This window comes from Drosophila suzukii, chromosome 3 (genome assembly GCF_043229965.1).
Source record: "Drosophila suzukii chromosome 3, CBGP_Dsuzu_IsoJpt1.0, whole genome shotgun sequence".
In the NCBI taxonomy this organism is placed as follows: domain Eukaryota; kingdom Metazoa; phylum Arthropoda; class Insecta; order Diptera; family Drosophilidae; genus Drosophila; species Drosophila suzukii.
Genome location: NC_092082.1, coordinates 10000001 through 10016830, shown reverse-complemented (window position 1 = coordinate 10016830; position 16830 = coordinate 10000001). Strand labels below are relative to the sequence as shown.

The window sequence follows — 16830 nt, the reverse complement described above, 5'->3', positions numbered from 1 at the left end:
TTAATTTATTGGTCCAATTTTGAAAGATCTCGGCGTTCTCTGCTGCTTCTTCTTCCTCGCCACTAAAGAACAGCTGTTGCGCTTAACAGCTCAGAAAGTTAACATAACAGCACGCTGTTAACCAATCAGCTGTGACAGCAAAACAAAGGGTGAAAGAGAGGGCGAAAACTACGCAAAATTCCTAAAGAAGCCCTATTTATTTGGAAAATCTTAACAAAGCACCATAAAAAAGTCTTTATTTTCAAGAAATAATAGTATATCATAAAATTTAAACAGTATGGGAGTCTGTCTATCTTGCTGTGGCCAGAGTGCCGAGGAAACCAACCTGATGCCATCGCCTGTAAGTTTGGGTGTTTTCAAAAGAACCCTTTGAAATTGAAGATAAACTGGAAAAACTTGTCTTATTTTTCCAGGAGGAGCGCCGGCAGCAGCAGTTGGATGCGGCGGAAAAGCGTCGTCAAGAGAACGAACATAGGGGTATTAAAAACCCGGAAAGTGTTCGGCGACAGCAAGAAAGAGCGGAGGAACTGCAGCGCCGGGAAGAGGAGGCCGCCCGCCAGGGCCAAGGACAGTCCAATCTAAGGGTGATTCCATAAAAAAAACTCTATCCCACAAGCCCCCTTACTAATTAACACTATATGTTTTCAGTGGCAAACGAGCTAAAAGGAGGAGGAACCCCAAAGCTTATAAAGCACATCCACCTTTTCCCCCATATGCTAACTGCCTTTTGTCCAGGCCTTTTGTACTGCGCCGTATTTGTATTGTACGATATACACCTTGTATTCCGGTCTTTCTATTTATATATCTAATCTTTGTAAACGGCCAACTTTGATCTACCAACATCTGAACTTTTAGCTGGCGACCAAACTGTACAACCAAAAATAAAATGTAAACCAAATTGTAATCAGTGATCATAAAATCCAAAAAAAAATTAATAATCGGATTAGTTTGACTAAATCCGGAAGATTACCTAAATTCCTTAATGAAGGATCCAGCTCATTTTGTCATTCCTGTTTTAAAGAATTTACTATTATGTTGTACATAGCACTTAAATAAACATGTTTTACACACATATCATAAACTAAAATGCAGTTTCTTAAACCATTTTTTGAAGAAACTAGTTTGAAAATCATGTTTTTCATAGTATCATGGTATATCTTGTCTGTATATACATTTTTTCCTTCGTAAATATTGTCATAGGTATACAAAACGTATTATAATGCCTTTATTATGGAAGTACATTGGCTTCCAAATTCAAAAGTAAGTAACAGTTGGAATACTTTCAATACCGTTTAAAGATATATTTATTATAAATCAAAACAACATTAAATTTTAAAATTGAATAAAATCTGAAGCAGGGTAAGGGAAAAATTCAATATCTTATACATAAGACCTATAAAACACGTAGAACTTAGTTATACATTAAGAATGTAATTTTTTAAAAAAATTTTATTCAGTATCGGATCCAGATCTGTTCTGGCCATGTCGATAGTTTGAACCGATGGTTAACCACATCTGGTGGTGACTCTATGCCCACCTGGTAACACTGCATCATGGGGGTGGTGATAAAAGGGGGTGTTGTAATGGAGGTGATTGCATTCCAAGGCCGGGCAATGACAACACGTTAATCTATAGACGTTCAATCTCTTATATTTTGTTTACACGAAGTCCGCTCACTGATTATATTAGTAATCTCGGACTGAGAGGGTACTTCTCGGTTGTTAGCTATTAGTTATCAGCTAGAGAAGCTATGAATACCCGCTCCCTCGCTGATAACATGGTTATAAGTTATCTCTGTGTGCGTGTGTGACTTGTAGACCCAGTAGCTTCGTTCGCTCATTAATCGGTGGTCACTCGACGCGAAAAGTTCCAGGGAAATCGTCAGAGAAAATGGCAGAGACAACGTCATCGGGAATCAAGCGGGTATTATCCATCCAGAGCCATGTGGTCCACGGTTATGTGGGAAACAAAGTGGCCACCTTTCCATTGCAGGTCTGTTATTTTGACCTATATCTCTCGGGAATATCCACTCACGTTCGCTAATTAATTTTCTACCAATAGTTGCTGGGCTTCGATGTGGACCCCCTGAACTCGGTCCAGTTCTCCAATCATACCGGCTATAAGACCTTCAAGGGACCGGTCTCCAACGAAAAGGAATTGGGTAAGGTCAACTATTTCTAGTTTTTTTTAGATTTCAGATTTAAAGTTTAGAGGGTTCTATGATAACAGTACTTTCCACTAAAGGCTAACGATAAGCCCCTTATATACCAGTTATCAAAAAACCTTTAGTGATTGCAGTAAAGTGATCATAGAAACAGGTTTTAAGTATCTTGATCTATCTAAACAATAAATTAAAAATAATTTTTAGAATCTATATGTATTGATAAAAAGGAGTTGTTTTTTCCATAAGCACGTATTATTCTTGTAATATCTGACCCTAATTTCTTTTTTAGCCACCATTTTCGAGGGTCTTGAAGAGAACGAGCTGCTGCCGCTCTACTCGCACCTGTTGACCGGTTACATTGGAAATCCCCTGTTCCTGCGCCAGGTGGGCCACATTGTGAAGAAGCTGCGAGAGGCCAATCCTGGTCTGGTGTACGTCTGTGATCCCGTGATGGGCGATAATGGCCAGCTATATGTGCCCAAGGAACTGCTTCCTGTGTACCGGGATGAGATCATTCCCCTGGCGGACATCGTCACGCCAAACCAGTTCGAAGTGGAGCTGCTCACAGAGAAGGAAGTGCGCAGCGAGGCAGCCGTTTGGGAGGCCATGGATTGGTTCCACCAGCGTGGCATCAAGACAGTGGTCATCTCCAGCAGTGATCTTGGTCAGCCGGGAGTTCTCCGGGCCTTCCTGAGCCAGCTGAATGGACCTCGTCTGGCCATTGACATCCCGAAGCAGGGTGGCAAGGATCTGGTCTTCACCGGCACCGGGGATCTCTTCGCCTCCCTTTTCCTGGCCCACAGTCATGGTAGCAAGGATATAGCCAATGTCTTTGAGAAGACTATTGCCAGTCTGCAGGCGGTGATCAAACGCACGGTGGCTGCTCTGCCAAACGGTGGAAACGGTCCTGTGAAGGCAGCCGAACGGGAACTGAAGCTGGTGCAGTCCAAGGCGGAAATTGAGCAGCCCCAGGTGCTTCTCAAGGCGCAGCGACTCAACTAGACCGGGAAACCTATCTTAAAGCTGGAGCGGAACGATTACGTTTAACATATATATATATTTGCTCATTGTACTTGTTCACGGACAATAACCTTTTGATATACCTTAAGATCAGCATTTATATGCATTGTTACAACGATATACGATCATGTTAAATTTAAAGAGTGACAAGTTAAGTACCATAAATAATTGATAAACATCACAGATCAAATACATATTCAAATACGGACAAGCTTTGATACCTTAAGTTACACTTTTATATGAATTATTATAACTATTACCTATACAAATAAAAATTTATTACCATTGTAAATGCAAGGAATGACAGCTTGTTGACATCTCAAAAGACCCACACGATACGGTTCTTGCCCTTGGCGACCAACAAGTGGCTATATAAGATTGCAGTCGGGCAGCGAGAAAAACAAACCCGAAATAGCAAACAGAAGATATGTGGTTGTCGCTTATCTTTATTGCCTGTCTGGCCGGCGCGAGTGGATCCGTGGGGGCTGAGGGAAAGCTGCCGGTTGAGCAGGCCTTTGTCCCCCGCTACACTCCGGTGGCCGAGAGCAAGCGACAGGATTTGGATCTACCCGCAGAAGTGGGTCTGGATCAGCTGAAGAGACCTTCTGCAAGCGATAAGAAGCCCTGGCGACGAGTGGAGTACGGTTACGATGGAATTCCTACGGCTGCATGGGCTGCTCCCTCGCCGCCGGCTGCCATCCTGTCCATTCTGAATCCCCTGCTGGCACCGGGATTGCTCCTCCTGGGTGTGAACCTAGGAGCCCTGCTCTACATGCTGCTGGGACTCCTGGGACTTGCTCCTCATCGAGGCGGCACCACCAGCCGTGTGGCCCTACATCCAAATGCCAATCCCCAGTCCTGGCCAGACGATCAAAGCTTCTACCACCGAGACAGACACAATCCGGGTGAGGGCAAGGAAACGGCTGTATATTTCTAGATATAGCGCGTAACGCAAGGCTTTCTTTTAACTTATCAAAACATATATATATATAAAAAAGTACATAAATAAATTCAAGGTTAAAGTTATGGGTCAAAAGAACTGAAATGGGCTAAAGTTTGGAGGGGTTAGTGTACTATCAACATCTATGGTTATAGCTATTGTTAATTTGAACATGGACCTCGAAAAAGAAACGGTTATTCAAGGCAAACGCAAGTTTAAACTAACTGAACGATTGTGTGGTCCTACTTCTTCAGGCGGAACGATGCAGCCCGATTGAATTTGACCAAAGGCGGCTCCTTACTGGACGATCCCAAGGGTTTTCTCGTAAGCGTGGAGGTGCCTGCAAGGGCTGTTAGAAAACGAGGATATTAATATCATAAATCAAATTAACTTATGCAGTAAAACACACCTTTGGCCATCAGCGCTCGAGGACTCTTGCGCACATAGTTGGCGTTATATTTGACGTTCTCCTTGGCCAAGGAGGCAGCTGCCAGCGTCCTCTGAAGTCCTTTGGCAGTAAAGTGATTGGATTTAAGCAGAGCTGCAATAGGAAAACAGTTATGAGTGTGAATACATTGATATTTTTTTCCTTATAGCTTAAATCATCATATTAGGTACCTTAAACATTAAAGAACTAATAGAAACTGGCTTATATACTTAAAATACTCAATATTTTTAAGAATATGTTATGCAAAATAAAAACTTCTTCAAAAGTGGTTTATAAATATTATACAACACATTTAAATAGCAGAACCCTACCCTTCTTGATCTTCTCGCTGCCGCCGTGCACATTTTGCTCAGATATTAGATCGCTGACCAGTCGCTGGTGGACATTTCGCGGCTTGGTCACTGTTGCCGTCAGAGCTTTCCTGGCACTACTACTGCAGGGACCAAGGACCTGCGTCTCGTTGAGATTGCGCGGCCTTTTGAAGGTCCTGTGCATCTCTTCGGAATCCGACTCTGTGTCCTGGCTATCGAATTCCTCCATACTCAAATGCAGATCATCGTCACTCTGTGCGGCCTGCCTTTGTCGCTTTTTGGCACTGGCCGTCAGGCTGCAGGAGGGCTCCTCATCCTCTGGGGCACTGCGCAGAGATTCTGGCACCACCAACGGATCCATCTCAGCCATTTTGGTGTTGGCCTCAGAGTCAGCAAACCGCATTTTCCTGTGCAACCGTTCAAACACCGCCTCAATTTCCGGCGTCAGTTTTTGTCCATCCTCGAGGCGGTCGTACGTCTGGTTGAGCACTTCGCAGGCAACTCGGAAGGACTTTCGCATCAAATCCAAGTTCTCCACCAGCTCCTTGTTGATGGCGTTCACATGGCTGTTGAATATACTCTGCTTGGTCAGCTGCAGCTCAAGATCCTTGTACTTCACGTATACGATGAGGATCTGGTAGGCCTTTGACTTGTTCACTTCCCGCTTCAGGCTCTCCAGATCCTGGTAGGCACTCTCCATCTTGGACAGCCAGGAGGGCAGCTCATCCTTGTACTTCTCCATCTGGCTGGTCAGCGTGCTCATGTAGTTCGCAAAGCGTCGATAGTCCTGGAGATTAATTAAAATTATTAAAATGTATCTTATTGTTTACCAAATTTTTTTATTTTTGAGTTATATTGTAAGTTAGTTGAAAAAGGTTAAAATGTAATTAACCCTTTTATCGTTAAAACAATGTTATAGAAAAGATACAATATTCAAACCCCTTATGATTAAATAAATATTAATAGGAAAAATGTTTAAAATAAAATACTTCATTTTATAAATAATAATTTTAAGAAACCCGCCAACGTAAGGCTGACGTCACGTAAATACCCTTTACGTTTTTAATTTCTTTACGAGTCTCAAAAAACAGCTGATGCAGCTTAATCGAAAATCACTGCCGCATTCAATCCAAACAAAATAGCTTAAATTTAAGTAAAATGCTGCGAAACGCAATGCATTTAGCCACCCTTGGGTTGCGACAGACCAGAGTGACGAACACCTCATCCAGATTGCTCTTAATCCAACAGAATAATCCCCGAAATGCGGAAAATCTACAAGTGGCGCGCGATTATGCAAAGGGCAAGGACAAAAAGAAGGAAAAAGGCGGCAAGGGAAAACCCGGCAAGGTGGAAATCAACGAGCAGCAGCTGCGCGAAATCCTCAACCTGGATGGTCTGAACAACCAGATGCAGAAGTCCGTGGCGCAGATGAGGGAAGACTTTGTAAAGCACCTGTCGCTGCGTTCTACCAGCGGTGCCATCGACACACTGCGCATCAAAGTCGATGGCCAGGAGCACGAGCTGCAGGAACTGGCTCAAATCTCAAGGAAAAACCCCAAGACTATAATCGTTAACATGATCGGCTTCCCGCAAACGATTCCCGATGTCCTAAAGGCCATAGAAAAGAGCGGCATGAACTTGAATCCCCAGCAGGATGGCACCACACTCTTTATACCTATCCCCAAGGTAACCAAGGAGCACAGGGAGAATCTGTCGAAGAATGCCAAAGCTCTGTTTGTCAAATACCGCGATGCCATTCGTGGCGTTCAAAACGAGCACATCCGCAAGCTGAAGAAGCAACCGGAATTGGGCAAGGACGATGCCTTCGCCGCCCAAGCTCAGGTCACCGCCATCGCCGATCGTTTCATCTCGGAGGCGGACAAGCTGCTGGCCAGCAAGCAGAAGGAGCTGCTGGGCGACTAAACCTAAGACCAAGACTGATCCCGCCTCAAAAGCCTTAATAAATCTAACTACATACATGTTTAAAAGAATTTCTACAGAAACTCACCTCCTGGCACACTCGCTGGTCCACGCACATCAGCTTCCGGTACTCCTCCAGTTCTTTTTTCAGGGTCTGCCTATAGTTGATGTTCTTGATCTTGCTGCGCATGCCTAGGACAAACTCCTGCATCTGCCTGGCGGCCGCATATACAGCGTCTATCTTGCTGTACCACGATTTGAGCTCCTGCGGATCGAAGCCATTGTTGCCGGCACGCTCCAACTGAGTGGCCTTGGCCTCTAGCGCCTTGTTGCGCTCCTTGAGTCGCTCGTTTTCGGCCACCACCTCGTCGATCTTCTTAACATAGAACTCTGTGGGCATCTTGGACTTCAGGACATTTTGCTTCAGAGTGGTGCGAATCTTCTTGGCTCGACTGGCATACTTAAGGGTGTTGTAGGTGTCCTCGTAGGTGAGCGAGCTCATCGAGACATTGGCCACCATCAGCGTGCGGCAGTTGCCACCCAGCGAGTCCTTCAGTATGCGTGTCAGGTTCGAGTCGCGATAGGGAATGTGCTTCAGCCCGTCGGCTAGCTTGTTGATGCAATTTCCCAGCGCCAGCAGGCTCTTGTTGATGCTGGCTCCCTCCTTAAACCGCACTCCAATGCCCTTGGTGCTGGCCGCTCGCTCACTGCCCGCCAGATCTATCATGGATAGTTTTACGGTCCTCTTGGTGTCCGTCTTGCGTTCCGTGATCCGGATGTGCACCTGGAATATGGCATGTGACCGAGAGCTCTCCGCATTCGCATCTGTGGGGTGCTGGGTGCGATGGGAGTTGCCCAGCATCAGCATTCTGAGCAGCTCCTCGGCGCTGTAGATGGGTGTGAGGCAGAGACCACTGACCACCACGCCATTGGTGTCTTCGCGGAGCTTCAATGGACCCGTTTTGGTCAGGAGATTCATCACATGCTCGTTGTAGACCTCCAGATAGGATACACCCACATCGAACTTGCGCACATCGCTCTGGGCCTGGATCTTATCGAAGAGATCCTGCATGGTGAGGAAGGTCAGACCCGGATGTGCCTCGCTGCCCAGCATTGTGAAGGTTTTTCCCGCGCCAGTGGCTCCATAAACAAAAACCGAGCAGTTGTAACTGGGGGAATAAAGGAAATTATATTAAAAGGTGGTTTAAAGATTATGTAGACCATTACTAACCCATTTAGCACCGCGTCGACCAGCGGCGCCGTACACTCCTCGAACAGATCCTGGTTAGTGTTGTCTATATCGAAGACCCGGTCGAATTCCATGGTCAGCTTTTTGTTCATCCGCTTGGTGATGTCGCGGTACTGCTGCTTGGTTCCCTGGAAGAAGAACTCGTCGTCCTCCTCGTCGGGATCGAAAAGTAGCGCCGATCGGTCCATGACCTTGATAATACTCCGCTGTTTCTGCTCCAATTCCCGGGCATTATAGGGCCGTACGCGAACCGCCACTTTTATGTTCGTATGCTGCTCCGAAGGCATTTTGAATGTATTTAATGCTCTCTGCCCGTCACTTTCTAGTTATTTGCTAGATTTCCTAGCTTTTTTTCGGTTTTTATCCCTGATTTTATCCAGTTTCTCGATATCCTCGCACATATAATTTTCTCGTACAGCCTGAAGTGATCGTTGTTGTTTGAATCGGGGTTATCGGCGCCTGCGCTTTGGGGGCATCTTTATCCAATTTGCTTTTGCGCGCTCGTACTCGATTTTGAACTGTTTATTCAGGGTTGCTTTGGCGGTGATCGATAGTTTCGGCAGGGCTGCAACAATAGTTTTGAGGTGAACGATTTATGGAACGTAACTGGCTTTTTGGTTTATCTGAACTATATTTAAATTTAAAAGTATGTTATTTTCCACTGTACAACCAAATAAAAAATTGTACTAACAAATGGTATTTTAAGCACCAAATAAACAGCATACTATAGTTACATACCTAATATTTGTTATTGATCTTGATTAATTAAACAATAATAATAATATATATTAAACAATAATAATATATTAGTACAATAATATATATTTTTTAAAAACAAAAGATACACTTTCAACATGCAACCCAGATCTGGTATCGATAACTACCTCCCCCATCTGCATATCGATGTGCCGCCTATCGCTTCCATTACCATCGCTGGCAAAAAGAACCATTTTATTTAAAGCAGCAGAAACAACAAGTTTTTATAGGATCCAGCACAAAAAATAGTTAGCCCGAGACGAAAACAAAGCCCCCGAACACCGAACATAATGAGTGCAAAAGTATTATTCGCCTGCTCCAAGTGTTTCTCGCGCCATCCGTACGAGGAGCTCTCCTCCGGCCAACAACTATGCAAGGTGAAAAGGCGAAAAAAAACACTTAACCGACGGACACTTGAAACAATAAAGAAAATTCCAAGCCGACGCCAAAGAAAATGCATTATCAGCATAAAGTGTGTGTTTCGGTTTGTTTGTTTGTTTGACCAGCGGGCGAAAATGACGCGGCGTTGGCAAAAAATTCTGCTGCGCAAAAAAGCAAGGGAAAATGCTCAGGGCGGAAGAAGAAGCAGCCAGGCGTCGCGTCCAAAAATGATTTAAACAACAAACAAAATATATACAAGACTATATTAAAACCCATTAATAAACCACCGGTTAACCTTGAATATACATATTTTTCAGGGCTGCCGTGGTTCTACCTCAGTTGGTAAATGTACTTACTGCCGCTCGGAGTTTCAACCCGCCACGTAAGTACGATAATGCAGCTATAGCCTATACCTATACTTAAATTATACTATATAAAAACAATGTATACAATCCGCAGCAAATCACAGAGTGCCTGCAAGAAGTGCGAACATTATCTGGGGAAGTACGGAAAGCCCAGTGCCTGCGAATGCTGCAAGATTGTGGCCGCCTTCGGGGGATCCAAATGCATGCGGTGAGTTCTGTATTCTATATAATTCGTAAGCCGATCGAGTAGATAGATCCTATAGTAGTTCTTTCCACCGAATCAGAGAGGCCCTGTAACTTGAATGCACAATGCCAGAGCTTCGTTAATTGTTTACTCTCGGAAGAATGATACCCGATCCCAAATTGTGCCTTCAAAGTACATGACATTGCAGAAACTTCTTGCCGATCTCTTTCCTCGGAACACCAAGCCAATTCAACCGTCTCTTATGAACGCAAAACATTTCTCTTCTTCTCTTTTCTGCCCGCCAAAAAAACAATCAAAAAACAACCAACCAAAATAAACCCTATCGCATCCATACACATATAGATGCGCCAGCTACGAGGCAAAGTACGGACCGCCGGTGCAGTGCGATGAATGCAAGCTGCGATCAGCCTTTGACAGGCGCGACGAGAACAAAAAGGTCAGCTCACAGACACAGTCAACAGTCAAACTGGAGGATTGCTCGCCCCGGAAGCAGCCCCTAATCATAGAAACCCTAAAATTAAGCCTAACGAATGTAGAAAACTTGAGCTGGGTGAACTGTACCCGAGAATCATGTACTTGCGTTCATAAGAGACAGTGTTTAGTCTAAGATTCTTACCTAAGCCTTTACTGTAACCGCTCGTAAAACTCTCGATTTACCTTTTGTCGCCTTCAGGTCAATGGCAAACTCCTTTGCTGGCTGTGTACCTGCGCCTACAAGCGAGCTCTGCTCAAGGCCCAGCAGGAGGGCCGAATACCCATGTCTAAGAAAAGGCCGCACGAGAAGACGTCATCCTCGCACAGAGACAACAGCGCCGCGGCCAAGAAGCCGTCGCGCAACGAACTGGGCAAGAGCAGCAGCGGTGCCAATAGCTCCGGCGTGAATGCGGTCAGCGGAGCCGGTTTGGACCTGCCCGACAAGATATCGCGCGGAAATGGAGGGAACGGGACCATTGCAGCGCCCGCTGCCATCACCGTGGACACCAATTCCTCGGACCATGTGGTGGCCATCACATACCTAAAGGAACGCATCGCCAGTTTGGAGAAGCGCCTGAATCAAAAAGACAAAGAGCTGCTCGAGAAGGACAAGCAGGTGGGTGATGCAAAGGCAGCAGGGCACAAAAAGGGTTTAATCAAGTTTGCGGAGGTAGTTTCCCACCCTGAAAAAGTCATACATACATTCTTGGTCTGCCTCAGCAGCTGTGCCAATCTAGAACATACCATATGCAAAAACCAGTCTGCTCTTTGTTATCAGAGAATCTATACCTTAGAAATATATGTGAAGTATAGCCCAATTGCCTCCTCTCATAATCCCTAAAGAATTTTCAAAATGAATTAGCAATATTAATAATTTTAAATATATTCCCACAGCTGACCGAACTGAAGGGCAAGAACTTCGAGAAGGAGAATGACATGCGCAACCGACTGAAGGAGGTGGAGCGTCTGCACGACATGAAGGTGGACAACTTGAACCGCAAGATCGCCAGTGTGCTTAAGGAGCTGGCCGTGCTCAAGAAGAGCAGTAACAAGAAGACGGCAGCCCTAAGCAAGGCCGAGAAGGAGGCCATCAAGCGGGAGAACCTCTCGCCCAAGGAGGAGATCCTGACAGCGGCAGTGCCGGAGAAGCAGATCAAGCCGGAGCCGGCCGATCTGGACAAGGACGAGAAGAGTCGCGACCGCGAGGAGGAGCGCAGCGAGCAGGAGGATCGGGCCAGTGTACGTTCGCGTTCCGGTTCCAGCAGCCCCACGCCCTCGTCCAACTGAGAGGCAACGACTTCCAGCTGCATGAGCGGCAGGCAAGGATTCAGGATTCAGAGTCTGGATGCCGTGCTCTTTTAGTTTTTCGCTATACAAATTTATATTTTTGTACTTCTGCTTTAATTGTAATATAGGTTTTACAAGATTGTTTCATATCGCCCCCTTTATGTCGCTCATCCCTGCCGCGCGAGCCCTCCCACCCTCCAAGAAATGTGACCCAATCATCAGTTAGAAAATGTAATTTGATAGGCTCAACTTAACGAATTCTTCTTTAGTTTAATTCACGATGAAACAACACAAAACCGAAGCATTGTTTACATCTTAAGAAATATACAAGTTGGGAAAGAACCAAGTGGTATTTCAACAGTCGTTATATTTAATAATGTAAGATAACAATGGTGTGTTTTTGTTAGTGGGGCTTGGGCTTGTGCCCATCGACGTAGAAGTTCCTGGTGGCCTTGGGCAGCACCAGTTCCATGCCGTCCATGCTCTTGTCCAGCAGTATCTGGCAGCCGAGGCGGGAGTTCTCGCGCAGGAATGGAGCCATGTCCAGCAGATCGTCCTCCTTCTCCTCGGCGTCCTTTAGCTTCTCCAGGAAATCGTGCTGCACATACACGTGACAGGTGGTGCAGGCCAACGAAGCCTCACAGGCGCCCTCCATTTCGATGCCATGACGATGGGCCAAGTAGAGAACATTGTCGCCCACTTTACCCTGGACCTGGGTGCGTTTCCCATCCTTGTCCACATATGTGATGTTTACTCTGGTTTAGATAGAGAATTCTCTGGTTATTGGGTGTACAAAAAGTAGCCCTTCGGAGGACTTACATTTCTTCCGGGGACTTGGGATCCTGCCATTCGAACTCGCCATGCCGCCGCGCTGCAAAGTCATCCGAATTTCATAATCTTAGTAGGGTTTTGGCCAGTAAAGTACCTCTGATTCTTCAGGCTGATAAGCTCTACTTACGTATTGTGGTGTGCAGGGCATTACTGGGTGTGTAGAACGCGGGCTTGGCTATCTGTTTACTAATTAATTTGCAGGTATTACGAACTGCAGACCGCCGCAGAAGTAAACAAAACATGTTTTTGAGGTTACAGTGTTAGCTGGAGGTGGGCAACCTGCGATATGTCACGGGTTTTCAAAGGATAGATTATAATAGAAATTAAAAAATGGTTTTTAAAATGTATATGATCTTCAGTTCAATGCCCTTGTATTTTTTGTAACCTTCTCAATATATTGTATTGGGTACTTTCTAATTTATTTCAATAGAACTGTTACTAAAATAAGTTTATTTTGGGAACTGTGACTAAAAGCTATCGATATCTATGCTTTTGGCGGGCTTTCATTTAGAATTCAAGAAGTTTACTGGGTTTCACCTGGGAAAAGGTTAACCAAAGCTTTTCTAAGTAGGATTGACATCTGGGACCTAATTTTAATATGCACAGCTTTCATTGCGAGAATAATTGAAGGAAGGAAAGTTACAAGATAGAACATTTTAAATTCAGAGTTCATGACGCCCTAAAAACCGTGCATATGGCATTTATTACTTTATTAGATATGTTTATAATAAAACTCGGTCAATAACTGAGACATTCATATTCCTTTATTAATACTGAAAATCGATTAGTCTTAAAATTGGATTGGACTTTTAAAATTTAGCTATAAGTAAATGAATAAATGTAGTACGATGCGTGCTTAATTTTGATGACTTTTTGAAGTGCAACGATAAACGAGAGTCTTGGGAAATCACTTGGGGCTGCTGATGCTGCTACCATTGGGGGTTCTTTACTTGGTTTCCGGAACTGGAGCGGAAGCTGGAGCAGTTGGCTCCTTATGGCCGTTGCCATTCTGGAAGAGATCCGATGGACCCACATGCTTGATGGGAATGACCCGCTCTTTGGTCTCCTCCTTGGCAACAATTGGAGGAACTGTGATGTTAAGAACTCCATCCTCCGACAAAGTGGAGGCAATGGCATCCGAGTCAAACTCCTTGGGCAGCGGATAACGACGGACGAAGTGCCGGGAGACATGTCCATGATCATCCTCCCGCTCCTCGTGCTTTCCCTCCACCACAATGCAATCGTTGATCAGTTTGACGGTCAGTTCACCGGGCTGAAAGAGTCCCACATCCAGGTGAACCTCAAAGTTGCCCTGTTTATTGGGCACACCACTCCTGCCCAGGGCGGCCAGCTCTCCGCTCCTTTTGTTGGCCACCAGGTGATGAGCATGTGCACCCATCCGTGCAATCATGCCCAGGGTGTGCAAATCGAGGTCATGATGCTGCCGCGAATGCATTCGCCTGTACATGCGATTTGGAAACATATCGTGGCCATAGTACATGGAGTCCGGGGAGTCCAGGTTCAAGACAAAGGGAATATCTGGCATTTTCCTTTTTCTTAGCTTCTCTGTGTATCTAGCGGAAGTTCGATGAACCGACGACCTGTTTTCCTTTTTATAAAATGGCCAAGGGTTGATTTGCCAGCGGGGGGATTACTTCACAATCTCAGCTGCAATTGGGCGCACAATTCACCTTGAATTCTCTGACTCGAATGTGGAGTTTTACGGGCTCGCTGCACCCTTTTATAGCGCCGGAGGAGCTTTCCCCCACTGCCGTGGAGCTTTTCTGGAGCAGCAACTCGGGGTTTTTAGATGATTCTGGGGCGACTTCTGGGAACCTTCTGGTGGCTAAGCTTTCGGAGATGTGCCAGTGCCGCTGGCTAAACCGCAGACAACATTCAAATTTGATCCGAAATAGCGGATGCGGCTATACAGTGGAACCTCTGTAACTTAAACTACTGTGCGGAATGTATTTTTTTATTAGTATAATTAGGGTTAACTTCTTTTCTAACTGTTTTTAACATGATGGTACTACTTTCCTAGCAGTAAATTCCTATAGGAATGGGTATACCTATCTACTACTTTTACTTTGATAAAAAAATGAATAAGAAATGACACTCGATCTTATAAAATTTTTAAATTGATTCGAAATTGACATGTATATTCCTAGAGACAAAAATTGAAATGTAAATTTCTCAATTATCAAGTTGATCCTTACTGTTTTTCTGTTAACTATGAATTTAGACAAGTAATTACTTTTATTGTCTATGAGAAATTAAAAATTAACAAGAACAAAATATTACCCAAGTGGCATAATTAATTTGATTTGAAATTAAAAATAAACAAGAACAAAATATTACCCGTGGCATAAATAATTTGATAAACGATCTTAGGGATACCAAAAAGAATACCCTATATCAAGCTATAGAAGCCAGACTGTAGGATAGCAGATAGCATGCTATGTATAGAAGACTATCCCAACAGTTTCGAATTTGAAATTCAAAGTGAAATCGGATCGAGATCCCCGACCGGCGCCGTTTTCAGCGAACAATTAGCGGCTTCTCCAGCGCCGGCGTCAAGAAAACTACCTAAACAAACAAGGCGACACCACAATAATAAGACTGCGATAAGCCGACTTGAGCAAATATACATACCCGAATCGCGAATCTCGAGCCCCATAAATGAATCTCTTGGGGCCGGCTAGCAAGTCAGTTGTTCTCCAGCTGGCGAAGCAAGTGAAACTCGTGCTCCATCCCATCACTACAATGGCCACCTACGAACAGGTTAAGGATGTGCCCAACCATCCGGAAGTCTATCTCATCGACGTCCGGCGGAAGGATGAGCTTCAGCAGACGGGATCTATTCCAGCCAGCCTTAATATTCCCTGTAAAATAAACAATTTTAATCCTATTTCTACAAATACTTATATTTCTTATCAAAATTAGTGGATGAGTTGGACACAGCCCTCAGTTGTGATGGTGCTTCTTTCAAGAATAAATACGGACGATCCAAGCCGGGAAAGGAGTCTAGGATCATATTCACCTGCCGCTCGGGAAAACGGGCTTTGGAAGCTGAGCAAATTGTCAAAAACCAAGGATATTGCAAGTGGGTTAAAAGATATTAAGTTGGTTGTAATATTCTAAATGGTTTGAGTATTATTTTCAGTGTGGTGCTCTACAAAGGCTCGTGGAATGAGTGGGCCCAAAAGGAGGGTCTTAAAGCTTAGTCGTCTTTATAACTATTTCGATTTTAAATTATAAAGTAAATAAAAACACGTGGGAAAAGGGTTTTTGAATAAATATGAATAAAACTAAATAAAACAAGGGAGAACGCTATAGTCGAGTACCTCGACTATCAGATACCCGTTACTCAGCTAAATGGAGATATGCAAGCAGCAAAGCGAGATTAAAATGCGCCACCTACCGGCGGTATACAGATTTAAGCGTTATGGGCGTTAGAGTGGGCGTGGCAAATTTTTTTTTGGATCAATCGATAGGTATTGACGAGACCAATACATTTCAGTTAAAATTTTTTATCTAGCATGAAAATTGTGGGCGTCACAGGGTTTTGCGGTTTGTGGGCGTTAAAGTGGGCGTGGCAAATTTTTTTTTGGATCAATCGATAGGTATTGACGAGACCAATACATTTCAGTTAAAATTTTTTATCTAGCATGAAAATTGTGGGCGTCACAGGGTTTTGCGGTTTGTGGGCGTTAAAGTGGGCGTGGCAAATTTTTTTTTGGGTCAATCGATAGGTATTGATGAGAACATTACATTTCAGTTAAAATTTTCTATCTAGCATCAAAACTGTAGGAGCCACAGTTTTGGGCGGTTTGTGGGCGTTAGAGTGGGCGTGGCACTCTACTGAAACAAACTTGCGCTGCGCAGGAATCTCAGGAATCTGCGTGCCTAATCCCAGTATTGTAACTCTCATAGTTTCCGAGATCTCAGCGTTCATACGGACAGACGGACAGACGGACAGACGGACAGACGGACAGACGGACAGACGGACAGACGGACAGACGGACAGACGGACATGGCTAGATCGACTCGGCTAGTGATCCTGATCAAGAATATATATACTTTATGGGGTCGGAAACGCTTCCTTCTGCCTGTTACATACTTTCCGACGAATCTAGTATACCCTTTTACTCTACGAGTAACGGGTATAACTACGCAAAACAGCTTTCATTCAATAAGAAATGGTTCAAACTTATCCCCATCAATATATGTAGAATAACTTTTGTAGAACTTAAAATATTGGAATTCAATTATGTATGTACATTTATTTTCGCTATTGTTTTTATGACAAGAAAAATATTATGTATACCATAAAGTTTACCTTTCTTTAACTACGCCCATGGAAAAGCTTATCAACACTTATACACCCGCACTTAGAAAGAGAGCCATTCTCTCCAACTCTCTCTTTCCCTCGCCATAAAAAACTGACCTGCCTCAAGGCGCCAAAAAGAGAGAAATTCG

At 44.4% G+C, this 16830-nt stretch overlaps 9 protein-coding genes across 10 annotated transcripts; 6 read left to right on the top strand and 3 right to left on the bottom strand.

The window, feature by feature from the left end:
• The first annotated feature begins 135 nt into the window (after positions 1-135).
• Svip (small VCP interacting protein) lies at positions 136-969 on the top strand. The gene is made up of 3 exons (XM_017078924.4): positions 136-340; positions 414-584; positions 649-969. Exons 1-3 carry the CDS (start codon positions 278-280, stop codon positions 661-663), a joined length of 249 nt encoding a protein of 82 aa, XP_016934413.2. The 5' UTR covers positions 136-277; the 3' UTR covers positions 664-969.
• A 606-nt stretch (positions 970-1575) lies between these two features.
• Pdxk (pyridoxal kinase) lies at positions 1576-3481 on the top strand. The gene is made up of 3 exons (XM_017077815.4): positions 1576-1992; positions 2062-2161; positions 2454-3481. Exons 1-3 carry the CDS (start codon positions 1891-1893, stop codon positions 3164-3166), a joined length of 915 nt encoding a protein of 304 aa, XP_016933304.2. The 5' UTR covers positions 1576-1890; the 3' UTR covers positions 3167-3481.
• A 130-nt stretch (positions 3482-3611) lies between these two features.
• LOC108013530 (uncharacterized) lies at positions 3612-4210 on the top strand. The gene has a single exon (XM_017079427.4). The coding sequence runs from the start codon at positions 3612-3614 to the stop codon at positions 4119-4121; it is 510 nt and encodes a 169-aa protein (XP_016934916.3). The 3' UTR covers positions 4122-4210.
• Klp67A (Kinesin-like protein at 67A) lies at positions 4091-8402 on the bottom strand. Its single transcript, XM_017079425.4, has 5 exons — positions 8035-8402; positions 6892-7972; positions 4884-5670; positions 4534-4665; positions 4091-4473 (listed from the first exon to the last, which is right to left on the bottom strand). The coding sequence occupies exons 1-5, from the start codon at positions 8337-8339 to the stop codon at positions 4367-4369; spliced, it is 2412 nt and encodes an 803-aa protein (XP_016934914.3). The 5' UTR covers positions 8340-8402; the 3' UTR covers positions 4091-4366.
• On the top strand, positions 5977-6874 carry mRRF1 (mitochondrial ribosome recycling factor 1). Its single transcript, XM_017079426.4, has one exon. It carries the CDS (start codon positions 6042-6044, stop codon positions 6804-6806), a length of 765 nt encoding a protein of 254 aa, XP_016934915.3. The 5' UTR covers positions 5977-6041; the 3' UTR covers positions 6807-6874.
• Positions 8403-8975: 573 nt separating the features above from the next.
• Positions 8976-11878, top strand: LOC108013554 (protein FAM76A). 2 transcript variants are annotated; one of them, XM_017079466.4, is made up of 6 exons: positions 8979-9185; positions 9507-9571; positions 9649-9762; positions 10102-10195; positions 10433-10849; positions 11128-11878. In XM_017079466.4, exons 1-6 carry the CDS (start codon positions 9099-9101, stop codon positions 11518-11520), a joined length of 1170 nt encoding a protein of 389 aa, XP_016934955.3. In that variant the 5' UTR covers positions 8979-9098; the 3' UTR covers positions 11521-11878. The 2 variants fall into 2 exon arrangements, 1 of the variants encoding a protein (XP_016934955.3); XR_011603983.1 differs by lacking the exon at positions 10102-10195 and having other exon boundaries at positions 8976-9185; positions 11128-11213.
• Fdx1 (Ferredoxin 1) lies at positions 11868-12638 on the bottom strand. The gene is made up of 3 exons (XM_017079469.4): positions 12479-12638; positions 12340-12391; positions 11868-12275 (listed from the first exon to the last, which is right to left on the bottom strand). The coding sequence occupies exons 1-3, from the start codon at positions 12591-12593 to the stop codon at positions 11924-11926; spliced, it is 519 nt and encodes a 172-aa protein (XP_016934958.2). The 5' UTR covers positions 12594-12638; the 3' UTR covers positions 11868-11923.
• A 455-nt stretch (positions 12639-13093) lies between these two features.
• On the bottom strand, positions 13094-14087 carry Hsp67Bc (Heat shock gene 67Bc). The gene has a single exon (XM_017078021.4). It carries the CDS (start codon positions 13895-13897, stop codon positions 13298-13300), a length of 600 nt encoding a protein of 199 aa, XP_016933510.3. The 5' UTR covers positions 13898-14087; the 3' UTR covers positions 13094-13297.
• Positions 14088-14818: 731 nt separating this feature from the next.
• On the top strand, positions 14819-15670 carry LOC108012719 (rhodanese domain-containing protein CG4456). The gene is made up of 3 exons (XM_070995972.1): positions 14819-15235; positions 15295-15454; positions 15515-15670. Exons 1-3 carry the CDS (start codon positions 15031-15033, stop codon positions 15573-15575), a joined length of 426 nt encoding a protein of 141 aa, XP_070852073.1. The 5' UTR covers positions 14819-15030; the 3' UTR covers positions 15576-15670.
• The last annotated feature ends 1160 nt before the right edge of the window (positions 15671-16830 follow it).

Excerpts from the sequence above, each read along its gene's own strand:
- Svip (XM_017078924.4), top strand. The coding sequence starts at position 278 with ATGGGAGTCTGTCTATCTTGCTGTGGCCAGAGTGCCGAGGAAACCAAC. Across the intron at positions 341-413 it reads CCAACCTGATGCCATCGCCT|GAGGAGCGCCGGCAGCAGCA; the intron begins GTAAGTTTGGGT and ends TTATTTTTCCAG.
- Pdxk (XM_017077815.4), top strand. The coding sequence starts at position 1,891 with ATGGCAGAGACAACGTCATCGGGAATCAAGCGGGTATTATCCATCCAG. Across the intron at positions 1,993-2,061 it reads TGGCCACCTTTCCATTGCAG|TTGCTGGGCTTCGATGTGGA; the intron begins GTCTGTTATTTT and ends TTCTACCAATAG. Across the intron at positions 2,162-2,453 it reads CTCCAACGAAAAGGAATTGG|CCACCATTTTCGAGGGTCTT; the intron begins GTAAGGTCAACT and ends TTTCTTTTTTAG.
- LOC108013530 (XM_017079427.4), top strand. The coding sequence starts at position 3,612 with ATGTGGTTGTCGCTTATCTTTATTGCCTGTCTGGCCGGCGCGAGTGGA.
- mRRF1 (XM_017079426.4), top strand. The coding sequence starts at position 6,042 with ATGCTGCGAAACGCAATGCATTTAGCCACCCTTGGGTTGCGACAGACC.
- Klp67A (XM_017079425.4), bottom strand. The coding sequence starts at position 8,339 with ATGCCTTCGGAGCAGCATACGAACATAAAAGTGGCGGTTCGCGTACGG. Across the intron at positions 7,973-8,034 it reads GTCGACGCGGTGCTAAATGG|TTACAACTGCTCGGTTTTTG; the intron begins GTTAGTAATGGT and ends TTATTCCCCCAG. Across the intron at positions 4,666-4,883 it reads CAGCGAGAAGATCAAGAAGG|CTCTGCTTAAATCCAATCAC; the intron begins GTAGGGTTCTGC and ends TTCCTATTGCAG.
- LOC108013554 (XM_017079466.4), top strand. The coding sequence starts at position 9,099 with ATGAGTGCAAAAGTATTATTCGCCTGCTCCAAGTGTTTCTCGCGCCAT. Across the intron at positions 10,196-10,432 it reads GGCGCGACGAGAACAAAAAG|GTCAATGGCAAACTCCTTTG; the intron begins GTCAGCTCACAG and ends TGTCGCCTTCAG. Across the intron at positions 10,850-11,127 it reads TGCTCGAGAAGGACAAGCAG|CTGACCGAACTGAAGGGCAA; the intron begins GTGGGTGATGCA and ends ATATTCCCACAG.
- Fdx1 (XM_017079469.4), bottom strand. The coding sequence starts at position 12,593 with ATGTTTTGTTTACTTCTGCGGCGGTCTGCAGTTCGTAATACCTGCAAA. Across the intron at positions 12,392-12,478 it reads TGCCCTGCACACCACAATAC|CGCGGCGGCATGGCGAGTTC; the intron begins GTAAGTAGAGCT and ends ATGACTTTGCAG. Across the intron at positions 12,276-12,339 it reads CCCAAGTCCCCGGAAGAAAT|AGTAAACATCACATATGTGG; the intron begins GTAAGTCCTCCG and ends TATCTAAACCAG.
- Hsp67Bc (XM_017078021.4), bottom strand. The coding sequence starts at position 13,897 with ATGCCAGATATTCCCTTTGTCTTGAACCTGGACTCCCCGGACTCCATG.
- LOC108012719 (XM_070995972.1), top strand. The coding sequence starts at position 15,031 with ATGAATCTCTTGGGGCCGGCTAGCAAGTCAGTTGTTCTCCAGCTGGCG. Across the intron at positions 15,236-15,294 it reads AGCCAGCCTTAATATTCCCT|TGGATGAGTTGGACACAGCC; the intron begins GTAAAATAAACA and ends TATCAAAATTAG. Across the intron at positions 15,455-15,514 it reads AAAAACCAAGGATATTGCAA|TGTGGTGCTCTACAAAGGCT; the intron begins GTGGGTTAAAAG and ends TATTATTTTCAG.